Source organism: Pongo pygmaeus, chromosome 9 (genome assembly GCF_028885625.2).
Source record: "Pongo pygmaeus isolate AG05252 chromosome 9, NHGRI_mPonPyg2-v2.0_pri, whole genome shotgun sequence".
Lineage (NCBI taxonomy): Eukaryota > Metazoa > Chordata > Mammalia > Primates > Hominidae > Pongo > Pongo pygmaeus.
In genome coordinates, this window is record NC_072382.2 from 77,293,676 (window position 1) to 77,312,008 (window position 18,333).

The 18,333-nt window shown below is 38.5% G+C and overlaps 1 protein-coding gene across 1 annotated transcript in view; it reads right to left on the bottom strand.

Annotated features, from left to right (window-relative positions):
* Positions 1–1,383: 1,383 nt before the first annotated feature.
* The window catches only part of THAP12 (THAP domain containing 12), a 31,220-nt gene continuing 14,270 nt past the window's right edge, over positions 1,384–18,333 (bottom strand). The window contains exons 2-5 of the mRNA XM_054439842.2: positions 17,284–17,404; positions 12,355–12,462; positions 7,027–7,063; positions 1,384–4,214 (exon numbers count right to left, since the gene is read on the bottom strand). Coding sequence (XP_054295817.1) covers positions 2,284–4,214; positions 7,027–7,063; positions 12,355–12,462; positions 17,284–17,404 — 2,197 coding nt within the window. The 3' untranslated portion in view covers positions 1,384–2,283. The remainder of the gene's footprint in view (positions 4,215–7,026; positions 7,064–12,354; positions 12,463–17,283; positions 17,405–18,333) is intronic.

The window sequence follows — 18,333 nt, forward strand, 5'->3', positions numbered from 1 at the left end:
AATAAGCCTGGCACACAGTAAGCATTCAACTTATATTTGTGGAATGGTCATGACACCTACCACTTTCTAAATTATCTCATCTTGCAAAAGACAACCTGTTTCATCAGTGCACTGATTCAACCTACCATCAAAGATCAGTTTGTTGAAAACATCTTTTAATAAATTAGGTTTTTAAGCTTTCAGTAGACTCCCAAATTAGAGAATATACATACATTATAAAAACAAATGATGGGCATCTTTAACTAATGCTTGTTGCATGAATGTTTTTGGATACATTATTGTGGCAGACTGAAAAGGGGGCCATTATTTTGTAGCTCCTCCCAACAAAAGGAGTCTATTTCCTCATCCTTCGAATCTAGACTGGCCAAGTGACTTGCTTTGACCAAAAGAATGTGGTGAAAGTGATGCTCTGAATTACTGAGTCCAGGCTTTGAAGCCACTGCCTTTGCTTTCCTGGTACTCTTGAGACCACCATTACATAGCGCAAGATAAAAGACCACATGGAGAAGCCCAGTCATCATATTCAGTCCCCAGCCACCCTCCCAGCTGAATGCAGAGAGCCCAGATGAGACTAGCAGAAGAACTACTCAACCAACCCACAGAACTGTGAGAAATGGTAAAGCAATTCTTTAAACCATTAAATTTGGGGGTAATGTTAAGCAGCAATAGGTCACCGATGATAAATTAATTAACCCTCATAGCACAACCTTAAGGTAGATTGTATGGTTGAGGAAACTGACCCAGGTTAAGTAATCTGCCAAGGTCACACCACTCTTTTTTTTACCCCCCACACCACTCTTAAGTGCCCTAAGAACAGGATGAATGTATTGAAACACCAGCTTTGTGTTTCCTTCATTGTCATCCTGCCATCATGAACTTGATCAGTTCTTTCTGCCAAGGACAGAGGCATCTCTTAGAGCCCTGGCTACAAGATAAACTCTTGTTATCTTTTTGATAAGCTGCATGCATAATGTGTCCTGATTTGACACATCTGTGGGCTTTCCTAGGACAAAGAAATGGACTGTGGGCTATCATTCTCGGCAGTCCAGCAAATACACACCACTCTGGTTTCTGAAGCTCAAGAAACACTTACTCCCAACATAAAATAATTCATTAACACCTCTGCATTCATTTTAGCCAGCAACAGTAAGACAAACTCTGACAATTTATATCAGGGCCCACACAGTACATTAAAAAAAAAACAAAAAACCTAGTTGGGTGAACCTTACATTTAATACTTTCTTAATTGTTTTTTTCTATAACCCAAGTAGTAAACCACATACAAAAGACTCACGTTGAATTGTGAAGCTGTTTATCAAACGTTTTTTAAGAGAATTTACACAAGAATGTTTTGACCCCCCCCAAAAAATAATGTGCCTAAGCTTTAAACAAAATTCACATTTTATTTAGATTGAAATAAACTATACAAAATTGATTTTCTTCACCAAAAATAACAGCAATATTTTCCATATTTTTCTAGATAAACCACAACACTTATTTTGTAGGTTTTCCAGGTTTTGCTTATAAATCAAGATGAGGCAGTAGATAAGAGTCATGGGAAAAGACAGAAAAAAAAACCAGACAAATCAGTTGTCAGTACCCATGGCCTCTGATTCTGTCTCAACCATGAAACAGAAGTGTTCAACATATACCTGCTACAAAGCTTAGGAAGATGTAGGCTCCACAAAGGAATGTAAACAGCAACGAGATGTGGACAACAGCAGGCTTTTCCATTCAAACTTTGTCATTTGTTCCTTTAAGTTCGAGAAAGACAAAATCTACACGAAATCCTTGTTTGGCGAGCTCACAAGCTTTTCTCCGGTAATTTCTTGCAACTGTCCAGTATAGATTTTTAATATACTTAAAACTCCTATTAGTCAAAGGTCAATTGTGGGCTTCACTATAACATTTTATAAAATGTATTCCTTTCTCCCACACCTCTTCAAAATATATTTCTTCAAAGAATTCATAACACCCAACAAGTAGAGATCCACAGTGATAATAAATGCTATGTCTAAAATGACTTAAACAATTCCAGAGTGCCGTCAATAGAGATCACGCAAAAGGAAACATGGCACTTTCAACGTTCTCTTCTGGAAGAACAGGTAGGTCTTCAAAGCTTGAGAGTTCAAACAGGGGCCATTTAAACAGGTAGATTATCAATGGCTAATGTATTCAATAGAGTCCTATAGGCAAAGATATTTAGTGATTAAGTGGCCTACATACATCTTACGGCTTTTCTTCCAAATATCAAATATAAGAAAGCCTATTTTTAAAAGTCTCTTAGGTATTTTCCACGGTTTCGGAATTATCTGTAGGAAGCTCTGACTTACTTGTATAGAGTTTAATATATGTGTCCACCATTAAATCCAGGTCGTGTTTTATATCAAAATTTATGTTAAGCAAAGCCAAGTTACTTGACCTTTGGTCTGTCAAAGTGTTCCTCAAATATGCTTTAAGACGCTTTCGTCCATTTTCATACCGCTCATTCTCAACCTTCATCACAGGAAGAATACACAAGACCTTCAGCAATGCATACACATTAGGAAAAAACTTGATGTCAGGCAGGTGGAGGGCTTCATAGATGGTGGACGGAAGCTCTATATCTTTCCCCCTGTGTTTCCATTTGATTCTCCAACAATGAAGCTCAGCTGACAGCGTGTCAGGATTGGGTAAGTCACTTCTATACATGTCAGCATGGTGTTCCTCTGACGTATTGAATTTGAGTTGTCCCATGACTGAGGGTACCAGAGATAAGCATTTAAGAGCTTTGAGATGCTGTTCTGAGAATATATCTTTAAGTTCCTGAATAATGTGCTCCACTGTTGGGACACTTAGGGTTTCTTTATAGTAACTCTCAGAGGTTAGCTGAGATTCCAAGTTACCCTGGTGAGCTCTGCGGAATTTCCCAGGGAGTTTCATTTGAATATCAAGTTTGGTTGCCAAATTTGTGGCTTCCTCAAACCAAAATTCATGATAAACTTCAATATTTTCCATCACTTCGTTGAGTGAATGCAGTACTGCAGTCAAGCTACCGGCTGCAAAGAAGACATCAGAGGTTTGCCCCTGGAGGTTTTTCCCAAAGGCTCTTGTAAAAGATAGGACATTTTTAAGAACAACAATAGTAACAATGAAATCAAAATCTGTTACTGCACTGCAGAGTACAAATGCTCGGCCAGCTATACAGTTATTCCATCTAATATTTGTGTCACTATTTATACCATCTAAACATAAAACAAGTGCTTGCAGGAGTTCCACCAAAATTTCAAAAGCATCATGCCTGCCTGTCCACTGAGAATGGCAGATTTCCTTCAGTTCTTTACCCCTTTCTTTACTGTTCTGAAAAAGAACAGAAATTACGTTGTCAAGTTCTAAAAGCAGTTGTGGTGATCGATGGAAAAAAGAACAAACTTCCTCAATTGTTCCTAATGCAACAGATACTCCCATAACAGGTACTGATTTTGCCAACCACATATTTAAGGCACAGGAAGAGCAGAGTGTGTAGATAGCTTGGGGATATTTCTCTAAAAGTCTAGAAGCAACAACTTTCATTTTGGAAGAAAATCCGCTAGAGACAATGTAAGCCTGGCCACGACAATACTCCATATTTAATCCCCACTTCTCAGTTATCATAGTGTGAAATTTCACAGCCAAAATTTCTGCATCGGCTTCATAAGGCAGGAAGCCTATAAATTCCTCTCTTAAGTTATGAGATTCATCAACAAACCTCACCAACACAGGTAGGTGCTCTTCCCCTGCTATGTCCACTACATCATCAGTGATAATGGAAAAGAAGTGTGAGTCTCTCACTTCCCTGAGAGTTTCTTCTCGAATACAGCTCTCACAGATCTCTAGCATCTGCCTCTGCTGTGTTTTTGAACAAAACAACGTGTTAACTGCTGTTGTCTCAAACCGCTTTCTCAGAACCTCTTCACCAGAATTTATCCGACACTCCAGCAGTGCCTGAAAGTTATCTGGAGTAAAGAGACCTTCTGGGATTTCATCAGCCTCATGTCCATCCAGAGGTATGTTTTGCTTTCCCATCAGAATCAAGATTTCAAATAGAGATTTTAGGTATTCTTTGTTTTCCTTCTCTTCAAGGGTTAGAGGTAAAATGTCCTCATCTTGCCCTTCACCCTCTTCTTCGCTGGGGTTCTGAGCATTGCTATTGTTGGTTTCTTTATGTTTTTGTTCCTGCTCAGAAGTTTCATCAACTGGAAAACAAAGAATTAATTTTACAAACAGGCTCATGAAAAACCATACACAACAAAAAATATTACATCTTTGGTTAAATATTTAAAATCCACAAACTCATTCATTCAATATTCATAGGGCATTTACTAGACCACAGACTAGGACAGAGATTAAAATAAGACACTAAGATAAGACACATTCTAGTGAGAGAGACAAACAGTGTAAAGAGATATATTTTAATCCTAGATGTAAATGCTGTTATAAGATAGGAATAATTTTTTTTTTTTTTTAAAGAAGTAGAGGGGGGGGGTCTCACTATGTTGCTCAGGCTGGTCTTGAACTCCTGGCCTCAAGTGATCCTCCCACCTCAGCTCCAAAGTACAATGATTAAAGGTGTGAGATACCACATCCGGCCTAATTTTTAAAATACACTTAACAAGACATTCCACATATGTAATGAATGACAGTCCACGCCCTCAGAAAAACAAAGTGGGACAGAACTAATTACTAAGGTACTGTGCTTAGTATTTTATATGCATCACATTACTCTCTGTTCAGGCAGGTGGTATCGGCCCCACTTGACAAACAAGGACACTAAATAACTTGCCCAAGATCACAAATACAGTTAGAAGAATGGAAGTAAAGTTGAAATCCAAGTGTGTCTGGCTCCAAGATCCATGCTGATGCTGTTTTTATCAAACCATTATGCCACACATTTATATGGGAGATGGGACAACTGTACAAACCAGTATAATATAAAGGAGATTAATGTAACTCTTAGGGCTAGTATTAGAATATCACACATCTTAGCCTAATCTCTTCATAGGGGATAGGAAAACTGAGGCCCTACAGGTTAAATGCCCTGCCCATAGTCATACAGGTCAGTGGTGACTGTAGGAAAAGAATCCAAATCTGAGGAGGCACAGTTAAAACCTAGTTCTTAGAACATAAGACTAGGGCCGGGTGCAGTGGCTTACGCCTGTAATCCCAGCACTCTGGGAGGCTGAGGTGGGTGGATCACGAGGTCAGGAGTTTGAGACCAGCCTGGCCAATATGGTGAAACCCCATCTCTACTAAAAATACAAAAATTAGCTGGGCGTGGTGGCACATGCCTGTAGTCCCAGCTACTTGGGAGGCTGAGGCATGAGAATCATCTGAACCCGGGAGGCAGAAGTTATAGTGAGGCGAGACTGCGCCACTGCACTCCAGGCTGGGCAACAGAGTGAGACTCTGTCTCAAAAAGAAAAAAGACTACAGAGGGTGGTGGGGAGAAACAAAAATTCAGAAGTTGCATTTGATGACAAGGATAAATAAGGGAGACATGAACAAGGAGGGCATTTCAGTTGGTGAGAATTATTCCAGCAAAAGCACTAAGGTAGAAGAGGAAAGCAGGCTGTCCAAGTACAAAGGGAAATCTAGTCTGACTGGAGCCCGTGTGATCCATGCTTCAGAGCTTCATAAGGGTTCAGCAAAATGCAGGGAGCATCCTTCCTTCACCCCTCCTCAAATCAGATGACACTGCTATTCATCATACGTGACACAGCAGTGGTTCTATACTAGGGAGGCTTCCCAAGCCAGAAAGCAAGAGGTTATCCTGGACGCCTGCCTGGCTGGCTCCCTCCCTCTCTCCATTATTTCTCCACTTCCAATTAACAAGTACTAATTCTCTTGCTTTTATTTTTTTCAAAAAGAAGTTCATTAAAGAGCAAAGAGTACAAACTGAAAAGTCAAGTCCCTCTTCTTTTGGGCATCTTTCCTAGGTGTCATAGGTATACAAATTTCTTAAGTTCCTTGAATCTATTCCCTTTAGTCTCTCTACCATTGCCTTAATTCAAGGCCTTTCAACTTTTATTTGGTCAGCTGACAGTCCAACTAGCCTCCGTGCCTCCAGTGTTACCTCTTCTAATCCAACAGAGTACTCTATGGAAATCACGTCCCTGTTATCACCTACTTACAAACCCCTCAATGGTTCCCTATTGCTAATAGCCCACAAGTCTGCAAGTTCTGGCCTCTGGGGTCCTCTCTAGGCTCATTTTCTAACCCTAATGGGTTATCAAAAACTTTAACAACACTAAAATGAGTGTAGTTCCCCCAAACAGCACCCTGTTTCATGCACAGAATACCTTTCCCTCTCTTTGCCCAAGTCCATATCTCCTCATCCATAAAGAGGGAAATAACAGTACTTATCTCACGGCTATTGTGAGAATTAATTAATGCAAGTAAAGCACTTAGAACAATGACTTGGCATCAGTAAGCACTCAATAAAATACTATGTTAATAATAACAGCAATAGGAGGAAGAAATAGAGGAGGAGGAGTAACTAATAACTGACAAGAAGAAAAACAGCCACTAGCCCTCGTCCTTTGGTGACATAATTTGGACATCAGCACCTACAGAAAGGCTGTTGTGACCACTACTCACAATGGCACTATGTGCCCCCACAGCATTTAGTCCTTAAACATTTACCAAGAATTTATTACATACCACAACTGGGTGGCCAGAAAAGAGATTCAGTGCATGCCTCTACTGTTGCCCTTCCTTCCCTACAATGGAGCACTGTGTGCCTGCCATCCCTACCACACTGAGAGAGGAGGCGTCACCTCCATGAGGCCTGCATATAGCATAGTGTGTGGCATTGCAGCACTCAATAAACACAAACTAAAATTAGACTTTAGTCTCATAGATAATTCCAAAACACAGGACAAAGTTGAGCACACTCCTACATTCATTCTCAAGGTAGGTTTTCAACACAGAACATATTTATTTGTCCTTACCAGGTCAAGGCCTTTTTAAAAGGCATTCAGAAGTTGAGTCATTAACACTATCACTTACTTTTTTTCTGTTTCAGTGTCCTGATTTCATCTTCACTCTAAATGTCAAGAAAAAAAAAAGAAAAAAACAAATCATCTTTAAAAAACTGACCTCTAGTGTATCATCTTAGACTCACAAATACAAATGCCTATTGAGTCCATTTAATTCTTTCAAGAGCATAAATTCTTTATATAGTATACATTCTTCAAACAGACAGACAATGAGAAAACCAGAATAAGCTCTTAATGACTCCAAGGTTATAACAAAGTCTTAGGGAAAAAAGAATACATCATTTTACTTATTTTCTACCTAAATCATCGTAACTTTGGGTTATAAGTGTTTACTGGCTAATGAAAGGCACAAAAATACAACATGGCACTTGGAGTTAAATTCAAGAGGACACATATCATCTTACTTCCGAATTTAACCCTGGAGATGTCCCATAAGAAGGAGATTGCTGAATCTCAGGACTCAACACAAAAGTGATGAGAAATCCCTGAGAAGCGGAAGGTGAAAGAGTACCAGCATGGAAGAGATACACAGAGCATAGCAGGCCAAGTGGCACCAACAGGGTTAGACAAAGGAAGAACTTTCCAGCTGCATCCTTTACTTTCCTTCCAACCCTCTACAATGCTTAAATCATGAGCCACTCTGTTACTTTTTGTGGCAGAAAAGCAGCAATGCTAGTGACAGCTGAAGACAGCAGGATGCCTGTTGGGCAGCACTGGACATGGTGCTGATAACAAGAAACATCAGCAGGCTGGTCAACCTGGACATCCCCTCCTTATCCTATGAACTGCACGTTTATAAGGATGGTGGGTCAGGAAGAGTATGCCTGTTGTGAGATATGTGAGGCTCTCTGAGGGACAGACTACAGGGAAATGATAGCTACAGGACAGCAAGTGATTGAACTCCTCATCCTGATACATATTACACTTCGTATCTATGGATTCAACCAACCATGCATTGAAATGCCGGGGAAAAAAATGGATGGTTGTATCTATCTTGAGCATGTACAGACTTTTTTTCTCATTATTCCCCTATATAATGTAGCATAACTATTTACATAACATTTACATTGTAGTAGGTGTTACAAACACATAAATGTATTAAGTATCATAAATAATCTAGGTATTATTTAAAAATGGATGGTTGTGCCGGGCATGGTGGCTCACGTCTGTAATCCCAGCACTTTGGGAAGCTGAGGTGGGAGGATCACCTGAGGTCGGGAGCTCGAGACCAGCCTGACCAACATGGAGAAACCTCGTCTCTACTAAAAATACAAAATGAGCCGGGCGTGGTAGCACACGCCTGTGATCCCAGCTACTCGGGAGGCTGAGGCAGGAAAATTGCTTGAACCCGGGAGGCGGAGGTTGCGGTGAGCTGAGATCGCACCCTTGCACTCCAGCCTGGGCAACAAGAGCGAAACTCTGTCTCAAAAAAAAAAGGATGGTTGTGTCTATACTGAACACACAGATTTTTGTTCTTGTCATTATTCTCTAAACAATGTAATATAACAACTATTTACATAGCACTACATTGTATTAGGTATTATAAATGATTTAAAGTATACAGGAGGATGTGTGTAAGTTATATGCAAATACTACACCACTTTATATAAGGGAATCAAGTATCTGTGGATTTTGCTCTCTGAGGGAAGGTCCTGGAATCAGTCCTCCATGGACACCAAGAAGAAAGCTGATATGGAGGACTGTAATGTAAGTGTCAGTATTCATCTAAGAGAAGTCCCAGGAAAATAGAAATAAACAAATAGAGGGGAAAATGCATAAAGAAAAATAAAAACTAAGGATTTCTCAGAATTTAAGATGTAAGTCCTCAGTTGTAAGAGGACAAATTAAGGTACATAAGAAAAAAACTCACATCTAGATATAGGTTAGCAAATTTTAAAATGTCAAATATAAAGAAAACTTCTAAAAAGCTTTGAGGGAGAAAAAGATTACCTAAAAAGGAACAAGAATCAGGCTGGCACAGACTTGAATAGCAATAATGGATGCAAAAAAATCAGAAAGAATCAACATCACATAGACTATATGTATCCTCTATGTATCTCTTAATAACATTTAAAATTTAAAATATCAAATAGCTTTTAAAAATAGTTCCACACCTGGAAACTAAGAAAAACAATCTATGTTAACAAAATAGAGAAATTACAAAATACCTACAGAAAGACATGACAGCACTATATGTCTAAAGTTGTGGGGTATAGCTAAAATGGACCTAAGAAAGACTTTTATAGCTTTGAATACACATAAATATGAGCTAAACATTCAAGAAGCTATAAAAAGAGTCAAAAAATATATCACCCTCATCAAGGAAAAACCAATAAAATAGTTCATAAGTACAACAATCACTGACAAAACTACTGGTTCTTTGAAAAGATTATTAAAGTTTCATAAACTTTTGGAAACATTAACAAAACACAAGAAGAAAGAGAAAACCAATTAAGACAGCAGAATGGCAATCAAAACTTTCCCTCACCCACCCCAAGCCATCTAATGGTTTTACCAAGTTCTACCTTACTTTCAAGAGCAGATAACACCTACCTATACAAAATTTTTCTAGAAGAAAAAAAAAAAAAAAAAAGATACCCAACTTATTTTATGAGGCCAATAGAACCTTGATATTATAACTGGGTAATAAGAGTACATGAAAAAAAAGTTACAGGCCAAGATTCACAAATGTAAAATCCTAAATAAAATATTGACCAACTGAATCCAATGGTATATAAAAGCAAACAGACATATTGCAATCAACTAGAGTTCATTACAGAAATGCAGATGGTTCACAGAAAATCCATTAGTATTACTTATTGCATTAAAGAATGAAAAAAATGAACTTTTCTATTAAATACATGCAATGAAAGCATGTGATAAGTTAAATATAAAAACAGAATATAGGTCAGGCGTGGTGGCTCACTATTGTAATCCCAGCACTTTGGAGGGCTGAGGTAGGAGGACTGCTTGAGCCCAGGAGTTTGAGATGAAACTGGGCAACATGGCATGACCCCATCTATAAAAAAAAAAATACAAAAAAATAAGTCAGGCATGGTGGCACACACCTGTTGTCCCAGCTACTTGGGGGGCTGAGGTAAGAGGATTGCTTCAGCCCAGGAGGTGGAGGCTGCAGTGAGCATTGTCTGCCCCACTGCACTCTGGCCTGGGTGACAGAGTGAGACTCCGTCTTAAAAAAAAACAACAAAACTCTGAATATGGGAGTAGAAGGGAATTTCCTTAACTTGATAAAAACTAACAATACCAACAGCAAACATTATACTTAATGCGGCAAGGCAAGTATGACATTACTAGAATTGTTCAACATAGTACCGGGATCTTGACTAAACAAGACAGGCAACAGAAAAAATTAAAATAATAAGAACTGAAAGAGACAAATTTCTCCTTATTTGCAGATGATACAATCAGTAACAGAGGAAAAACTCAGAAGACTTATTAGGATTAACTTAAAAAGAAGTTCTTCAAAAGTGCTGGAAACAATTTCAACCAGAATATATCATCTATATCAATAAGAACCATAATGTATTTAAGAAGTGATCTAAGGAAGAATGTATACATTCTCATTTAAAGAACTGTAACAAAAGCTCTCAAAATTTTTCATTTTCTGTACTCCTAAAAGTATTCTAATATTCTTTTCAAAAAATTAGTATTTAGTTTTGTCAATGATTGCTGTTATTTGATAGGTATTTTATGGGATTTTTTTTCTATTCATGGATAGAACTAGTTAATACTTTACAATAGTTTATACTGTAACAGTAAACTAGTAATATTCGTTTACTAACAGTAATACTAAACTAGTAACAAATTTACAATAGCTAATATTGTAAAGATGTCAATTCAAAGCAATTATAATGAAAATCCCAAAAGAAGTTCTAGGAGAACTTGACAAAAGGACTTTCAAATTCATATGGAGGAGGCCGGTGGCTCACGTCTATAATCCCAGCACTTTGGGAGGCCGAGGTGGGCGGATCACTTGAGGTCAGGGGTTCGAGACCAGCCTGGCTGACATGGCAAAACCGCGTCTCTACTAAAAATACAAAATTAGTCAGGCGTGGTGGTGAGCGCCTGTAGTCTCAGCTACTTGGGAGGCTGAGGCAGGAGAATTGCTGGAAACCGGGAGGTGGAGGTTGCAGTGAGCCAAGATCATGCCACTGCACTCCAGCCTGGGTGACAGAGTGAGGTTCTGTCTAGGGGGGGGAAAAAAAATTCATAGGGAGGAATAAAGGTCCACAAATAGTTAAGAAAAAGAAGAGTTAAACAATCACCTTATTTCAAAGTAAGATATATTACAATGCCATGGTAATAAAAGTGTGGTATAGTTGCAAACAAATAATACAGTGAAATGGAACAGAACTCCCTAAAACAGCCTTATGTAAACTTGTTATATAACAGAGGTGGCATTTTATGCCAGTGGACGAAAGGAAGAATTAACAGACCATGTTGGGAAAACAGTTTCTCTATAAGGAGAAAAAGTTATTATAGATCCCTACTGTACATCATACATACTAACTCCAAATGGATAAAATATCTAAATAGACAGGTAAGCATAGAATAAGGAAAATTAGATAAATGCTATCTTTAAAAAGCACACAGTAGGTGGACTGATAGGACATATATTAAATACACTAGCATGGACACCAACTGGTAGGGAAAGGAATGGTAATGGTAATAGCGGGTGAAGAAGGAAAAATAATAAAGCAAAATAAGGGCCTTGCTAGTGGCAATGATGACAAAAAGCCATGGACTAAGGAGTTACTGTACTTCTGTTCACCTAAGGTCAACAAAATACAGATAGGTGTCAATCCTCAGAACTGAAGGATATCCAAGGAACATAAGAATATGTGTAAATTATGCCATATACAGAGATTTCAATGTTTTTTCTAAACCCTGTCCATATTTAATAGTGATAGAAACCTTATCTTTAAAACATTCCATGTCTCCACTTTTACACTTTCCCTTTCTTTATTCCTTTGTGCTGAACTCTGGAAACACCTCAGCTCTATTTTCCTTACTACGAAAGAAAAGGTAGCTTTTTCCTTCTTCTCCAGAAGGGAATGAGCTAGTGGCCTGTAATTAACAGTACACTCTGGACCAAGTCAACAAGTATCAACTGGCTAACTTTGACGGAGATTTTCCAATTTAAATACTAAAACTCATCATCTCACATCTAGGCTATTTAACAACCGTAACATTTATTTCCCGTTACATTACCTCTGAAATAGAGAGTAATTTGGATTAATTTTAACATAAATGCATCTGTATTTGATTTCATAGTATTATGGGGGAAGGTGGGAAAGCTGAAAGTACATAGACATACCAGTTCTTTTATTCGTTTTCTATGTCTACTATGTGGGTTGTTCAAATGACTGGTAAGATCAAATATTGTTGGTATTGCATTATCTCGAAGAACTGTCCTATAAGGACTCTGAAAAAGAAAATTGTGTTAATTCAGAGTTGGTCCTTATAAATACATTACACATCAATAAAATTCTATGTTAATGACCTCCACAATATTCCTTCAACTCCAGCTCTATAATGTATAGAGACTTACAGAATTTGATGTCAGTTCAGGTCAGTCTACTATTTCCAACTGTGCCTGCATTTGCCCTTCTGGCAATCTATTATAAATTAAGAAACTGAATTGAAGGTAGGCATAAAACATAAAATGTACTTGCATTTTGCATATCTGTTTCTAATTCAGCATCCCAGCTACTTTATCTGTACTGTCCTTCCATGAGCCCACCAAATCTACAGGAGGTACAAGTCTCCCAAAATAATCTGTACTCTTGTATGTTCCATAATAATGCATCCCTATTTTACCTAATGTTCCACTTTTGCTAATATTACTGAGACGCATCAAGGCACAGTGAAAATATTGGACTGGGACCCAGGAGACCTAGGAACTAGTCCAAACTCTACCAGTGAGTGACTCACTAAGATACCCTGGCTAAATTACTTTCCCTTTTTGGGCCCCAGTTTCTTTTTCTGAATAAAATTCTGGTATTGAACTAGATCAACATTTCCTAAAATGAAATTATTCACATACTAATGATCACAATGCTTGTCATTTCAGTTATATTACCATCTGTATTTTTACACAATCTACTCATTTTTTAGTTAACACTGTCTTAAGTAATAAAACTGTAGGAGAATGATCTGATGTTTTTATCTTATGTTTTTAAAAAAGTTTTTACAAATTTTATGTTTTTAACACATACTACAAAACTTCTAAAATAAAAATTGATTCATCTGCCACATGAAACCAACTCTCACGCCACAAGTGATATTGATATACATAATCACATTTTTGCAAATGCTAATCTAGGTATTTCTGTATTTCTTTCAAGTCCTAATCATCTTATGAAAGAATGATCATACTCTACCCTACTTCCTGTTAATTTCATCCAACTTGGCTAGAAGCTGGATGCATACTTAGATGGTAACAGTTCTACTGCCAGCCCTGAGGAGGCTGAGTAAGAGACAAGAAGCTTATTAAAAGGGACAGTAATAAATAACTGCTATTACACTCCCCCAGACAGTCCAAAGAATAGTGCCTTTAATTTCTTCCTAAATTTGCAATGATAAAGACATACTTCATTTAAACAAGCTTTCTTGGAAGCAGTGATTATTTCAAAATATCTAAGCATGTTCAAAGAACATGCCAAACAAAAATAACAGCTTCTAAATTTGTTCACCCAAGGAAGGGAGGTCAGGAAGACATGAAGGGAAAACATGTATCTAAATGGAACACACTATCTTGGGTTGTACCCAAAGAGTTGTTAAACACATTTGGGATGAATTTCTATTCAGAGTCAATATTTTCTAGTTCAATTCCATGCCATAATAGAAAACACAAAGATGATTCTCTGACTTCCTAGTAACACTCAACTTCTAGTGCTGGGCTCGTGATCCTGAGTCTACTAGGGAGGCTGAATGAGGAATTGGTTAGGGACACAATCACTGAAGGGAGTACAAGTTATTATACTCAAAGCTCCCCCATCTTTCACACCGAGCAAATGTCCCCAAAATAAGCAAAAACACATACACAGTCAATTCTTGATATCTTACTAATTATTAAATAAGGAGGGGAGGAATAAAACATTTTAACAAATTTTTAAAAGTCAAATCAAATTGATTTTCTATTTGCAAATAAAGCAAGGATATTATAGATCAGAAAACAGAATGTATGAATGAAAAAAATGACATTTTATAAATATTTATTTTGGCCAGGAATGTTGGCTCACACCTGTAATTGCAACACTTCGGGAGGCCTTGGCCGGGTAGACGGCTTGACCCCAGGAGTTCAAGACCAGCTTAGGTAACATGGCAAAACTCCATCTCTACAAAAAATACAAAAATTAGCGAGGTATGGTGACACGTGCCTGTAGTTCCAGCTACTTGGGAGGCTCAGCGGGGAGGATTGCTTGAGCCTGGGAGGTCGGGGTTGCAGTGAGCCATGACTGCGCCACTGCACCCCAGCTTAGGCAACAGAGTGAGACCCTGTCTCAAAAAATAATAATAAAAATATAAATATCTATAAGGACACATGCCAAAAAAAGACAATATTCAATTACTACGTATGATATCAAATATCTCAGTATCAAGATTTAATCTTTAACTGCTGAATTAAGGTTTGAGCATAAAACAATAATCTTACTCTAGCATCAAAATAATAAAATATTTGGCTCCGGCCAAATTCAGTGGTCATGAATGTTTACTGATGAAATCTTTTTTTTTGTCTGTTTGTTTAAAGACAGGGTCTCACCACCATGTTGCCCAGGCTGGCTCTGAACGCCCAGGCTCAAGCAATCCTTCAGCCCTGGACTCCTGAGTAGCTGGGACTACAGACATGTGCCACTGTGCCTTGCTACTGATGAGATCTTCAATGCCAAACTAATAAAGCCAAAACTCTTCAACATTTAGATACAGGTATCAGAAAATCCAGGGGTTTTTGTTTGTTTGTTTGTTTTTGAGACACAGTCTCACTCTGTCACCAAGGCTGAAGTGCAGTGGCACAATCTCACCTCACTGCAACCTCGGCCTCCTGGGTTCAAGCGATTCTCCTGTTTCAGCCTCCTGAGCAGCTGGGATTACACGTGTGCACCACCATGCCCAGCAAAATTTTTTTTGTTTTGTTCTGTTTGGTATTTTTAGTAGAAAAGGGGTTTCCCCCTGTTGGCCAGGCTGGTCTCAAACTCCTGACCGCAAATGATCCGCCCGCCTCAGCCTCCCAAAGTGCTGGGATTACAGGTGTGAGCTACCATACCCAGCCCAGAAATCCAGTTTTTAATAACAACATCTCCTAGACATATAGAAAGAACATTTTCTCACATTTGGATTCATTTATTCAAGATTGAAGAATCACTTAGAAATTTAAAAAGCAAACCTGGCTCATCTTTCTGTTCTATTCTCTAACTAAAGAATGTAAGAATGAACTAGCCTTTAAATTTCTCACAATCTGGTTAGAATTATCTAATTAAGATACCATATTTATTACTAATTAAGAGACCATATTTATTACTAAAATAAAAATGCAAAAATGCATATGGCAAATGTATTTAAAACAATTTGGGATATTTTTACTTAATGTCAAGAACTTAAAAGTAGTTTGCCTTTTAAACATACGAAACCTTTTATTTTGGTTGATCATTATTACCCTTTTAACAAATCAAGGCAAAAATATTCCTCAAATATTTGTGATTAAACTGTTGAACCGGAATTGGCTCACCTCCCAATGACTTCACAAGTATCTGCTTCAATTAATTTTGAGAAATAAAATAACCCAATCATTCTTTAGTTTTCTGATGCCTCTGCAAAATGTATCTGAAAAAAATATCAAAATAAATTGCTGCATAACAACATATAGTGTACCTTTGAATCAAGTTTATGTCTATCCCAGTATCTGAGGTGTTACATTAGTTACACTGAAACAAGTCTGCTTCATTTCAATCAAATTTGCCTTATTTGTGCCTTTTATAAATTACAGCAAGAGAATCACAGAGGGTTAAAAATCTTAGAACTCAGGAATTACCTGGCCTAATCTCCTTATTAGGAACTGGGGCCCAAAGAGGGGAAGTGACTTGGCCAAGCTCACACAGTTAACAGTAGGTCCTGATATGAAATTACATACTACTGATGAAAACGTTTTTCCACATTACCTGGATAATTTGTTTACTATTATATCTACCACATAAAAATTAAAAGTTGGTTCTAATAGTACATACAAAAACATGAAAACAAGAGCTCCATTCCGAGATGAAAATTTTACTCATAAAAAAGCTCTAGATAAACAGCTCCAAATAAAAACACCAACTTTACCTTAAATAAACATATACTTTTATAATCATCTAAAATTTTCCTGAAGACTAAATAATATTTAAAAGTGGTTACCTCGGCCGGGTGTGGAGGCTCATACATGTAATCCCAGCACTTTGGGAGGCCGAGGTGGGAGGGTCACTTGAGGTCAGGAGTTTGAGACTAGCCTGGCCAACATGGAGAAACCCCACCTCTACTAAAAATACAAAAATTAGCTAGGCATGGTGGCACATGCCTGTAATCCCAGCTACTTGGGAGGCTGAGGAGAGAGAATCGCTTGAGCCCAGGAGGTGGGGGAGGTGGCAGAGGTTGCAGTGAGCTGAGATAGCGCCACTGCACTCCAGCCTGGGTGACAGAGCGAGACTGTCTTAAAAAAAAAAAGTAGTTACCTTGGGTGAGTAGAAATGGGGCATCAGGAACAGAAGAGTTGTTTTTTGTTTTTTTTGTTTTTTTTTTTAATCATTTTGAGTTTTTTTTTCCAGACAAGCTCTCACTCTGTCGCCCAGAGTGGAGTGTAGTGGCATGAACACAACTCTCTGCAGCCCCGACTTCGTGGGCTCAAGTATCCTCCCATCTCAGCTTCCCAAGTAGCTGGGACTACAGGCATACGTCACCACACCTCACAAGTTTTTTTTGGTATTTTCTGTAGCGATGGCGTCTGGCCATGTTGCCCAGGCTAGTCTCAAACTCCTGAGCTCAAGTGGTCTTCCTGCCTCGGCTTCCCAAAGTGCTGGGATTATAGGCGCCTGGCAAAATCAGGATTTTAAGAACGAAACAGTTACTATTCAGCTCCAAATCTGTCTTCATCTTAAAGTGGCAGGATATAGGAATACCTTCCAACATTGGTAAATACTTACATTTCCAACCAGAGAGAGAGAGAGAGAGAGAAATCAAGTCAAACAGAGAGACACCAAGCTCTTCTATTACTCACAGTTCTACAGATCATAGAGGTCTCAAAATGTTTGGCACATAATCGATAATGTTTATTTAGCTGATCAGGTGTTTTATCTTCTAAGTCTGCTCTCCTACAGTTCTCCACCCACTTCTGGCATCTATAAATAAAACCAAAATACAATTATGAAAATGAGCTCAGCATTTAAATTTCAGCCTTCAGTTTTAAGGCAAACATACATTAATAACAACGGATTCCTGCTCCCCTCCCTGAGAACATAATTTGGAGAATTTGATTAATAACAAAATAACAGTTGGAAAAAACCTTAGAAGTCATTTAGTACTAACATTTCAATTACAGACAAGGTTAAGAAGTAACTTGTTTGGAGGGAAGTACAAAATCATCAGCAGAACTAGAACTGAAACCTGCATCTTCCAACTCCCAAAACATCAGAGAAGATCCAACCATCAGCAGAACAAGCAGAAAGCTGCATGCACAGCCACAAGGCTAACAGCTTAACATTCCCTTCAGGATTTCAACTGCAACAAGCAAACAAAACAACACTGTCACTGTAGAAAATCAGCAATTAGGCCGGGCGCAGTGTCACGCCTATAATCCCAGCACTTTGGGAGGCCAAGGGAGGCGGATCAGGAGGTCAGGAGATCGAGACCATCCTGGCTAACACGGTGAAACCCCATCTCTACTAAAAATACAAAAAATTAGCTGGGCGAGGTGGCGGGCGCCTGTAGTCCCAGCTACTCGGGAGGCTGAGGCAGGAGAATGGCGTGAACCCGGGAGGCGGAGCTTGCAGTGAGCCGAGATCGCGCCACTGCACTCCAGCCTGGGCGACAGAGCCAGACTCTGTCTCAAAAAAAAAAAAAAAAAAAAAGAAAATCAGCAACTAGATGTTCTTTAAATAACTAGTTTCTAAGGGAAGCATAAAGGCTGTATTCGTTTATCTTCCTACGAACACAAATTATTATCTACAGTAATACGTGCTGACTAGATTGCAAGCTCCATGAATGCAGGGACTGTGACTACACAATCTAGTACACAAAAAGTGTTGAAGACAGAGAACAAGACAAAGTC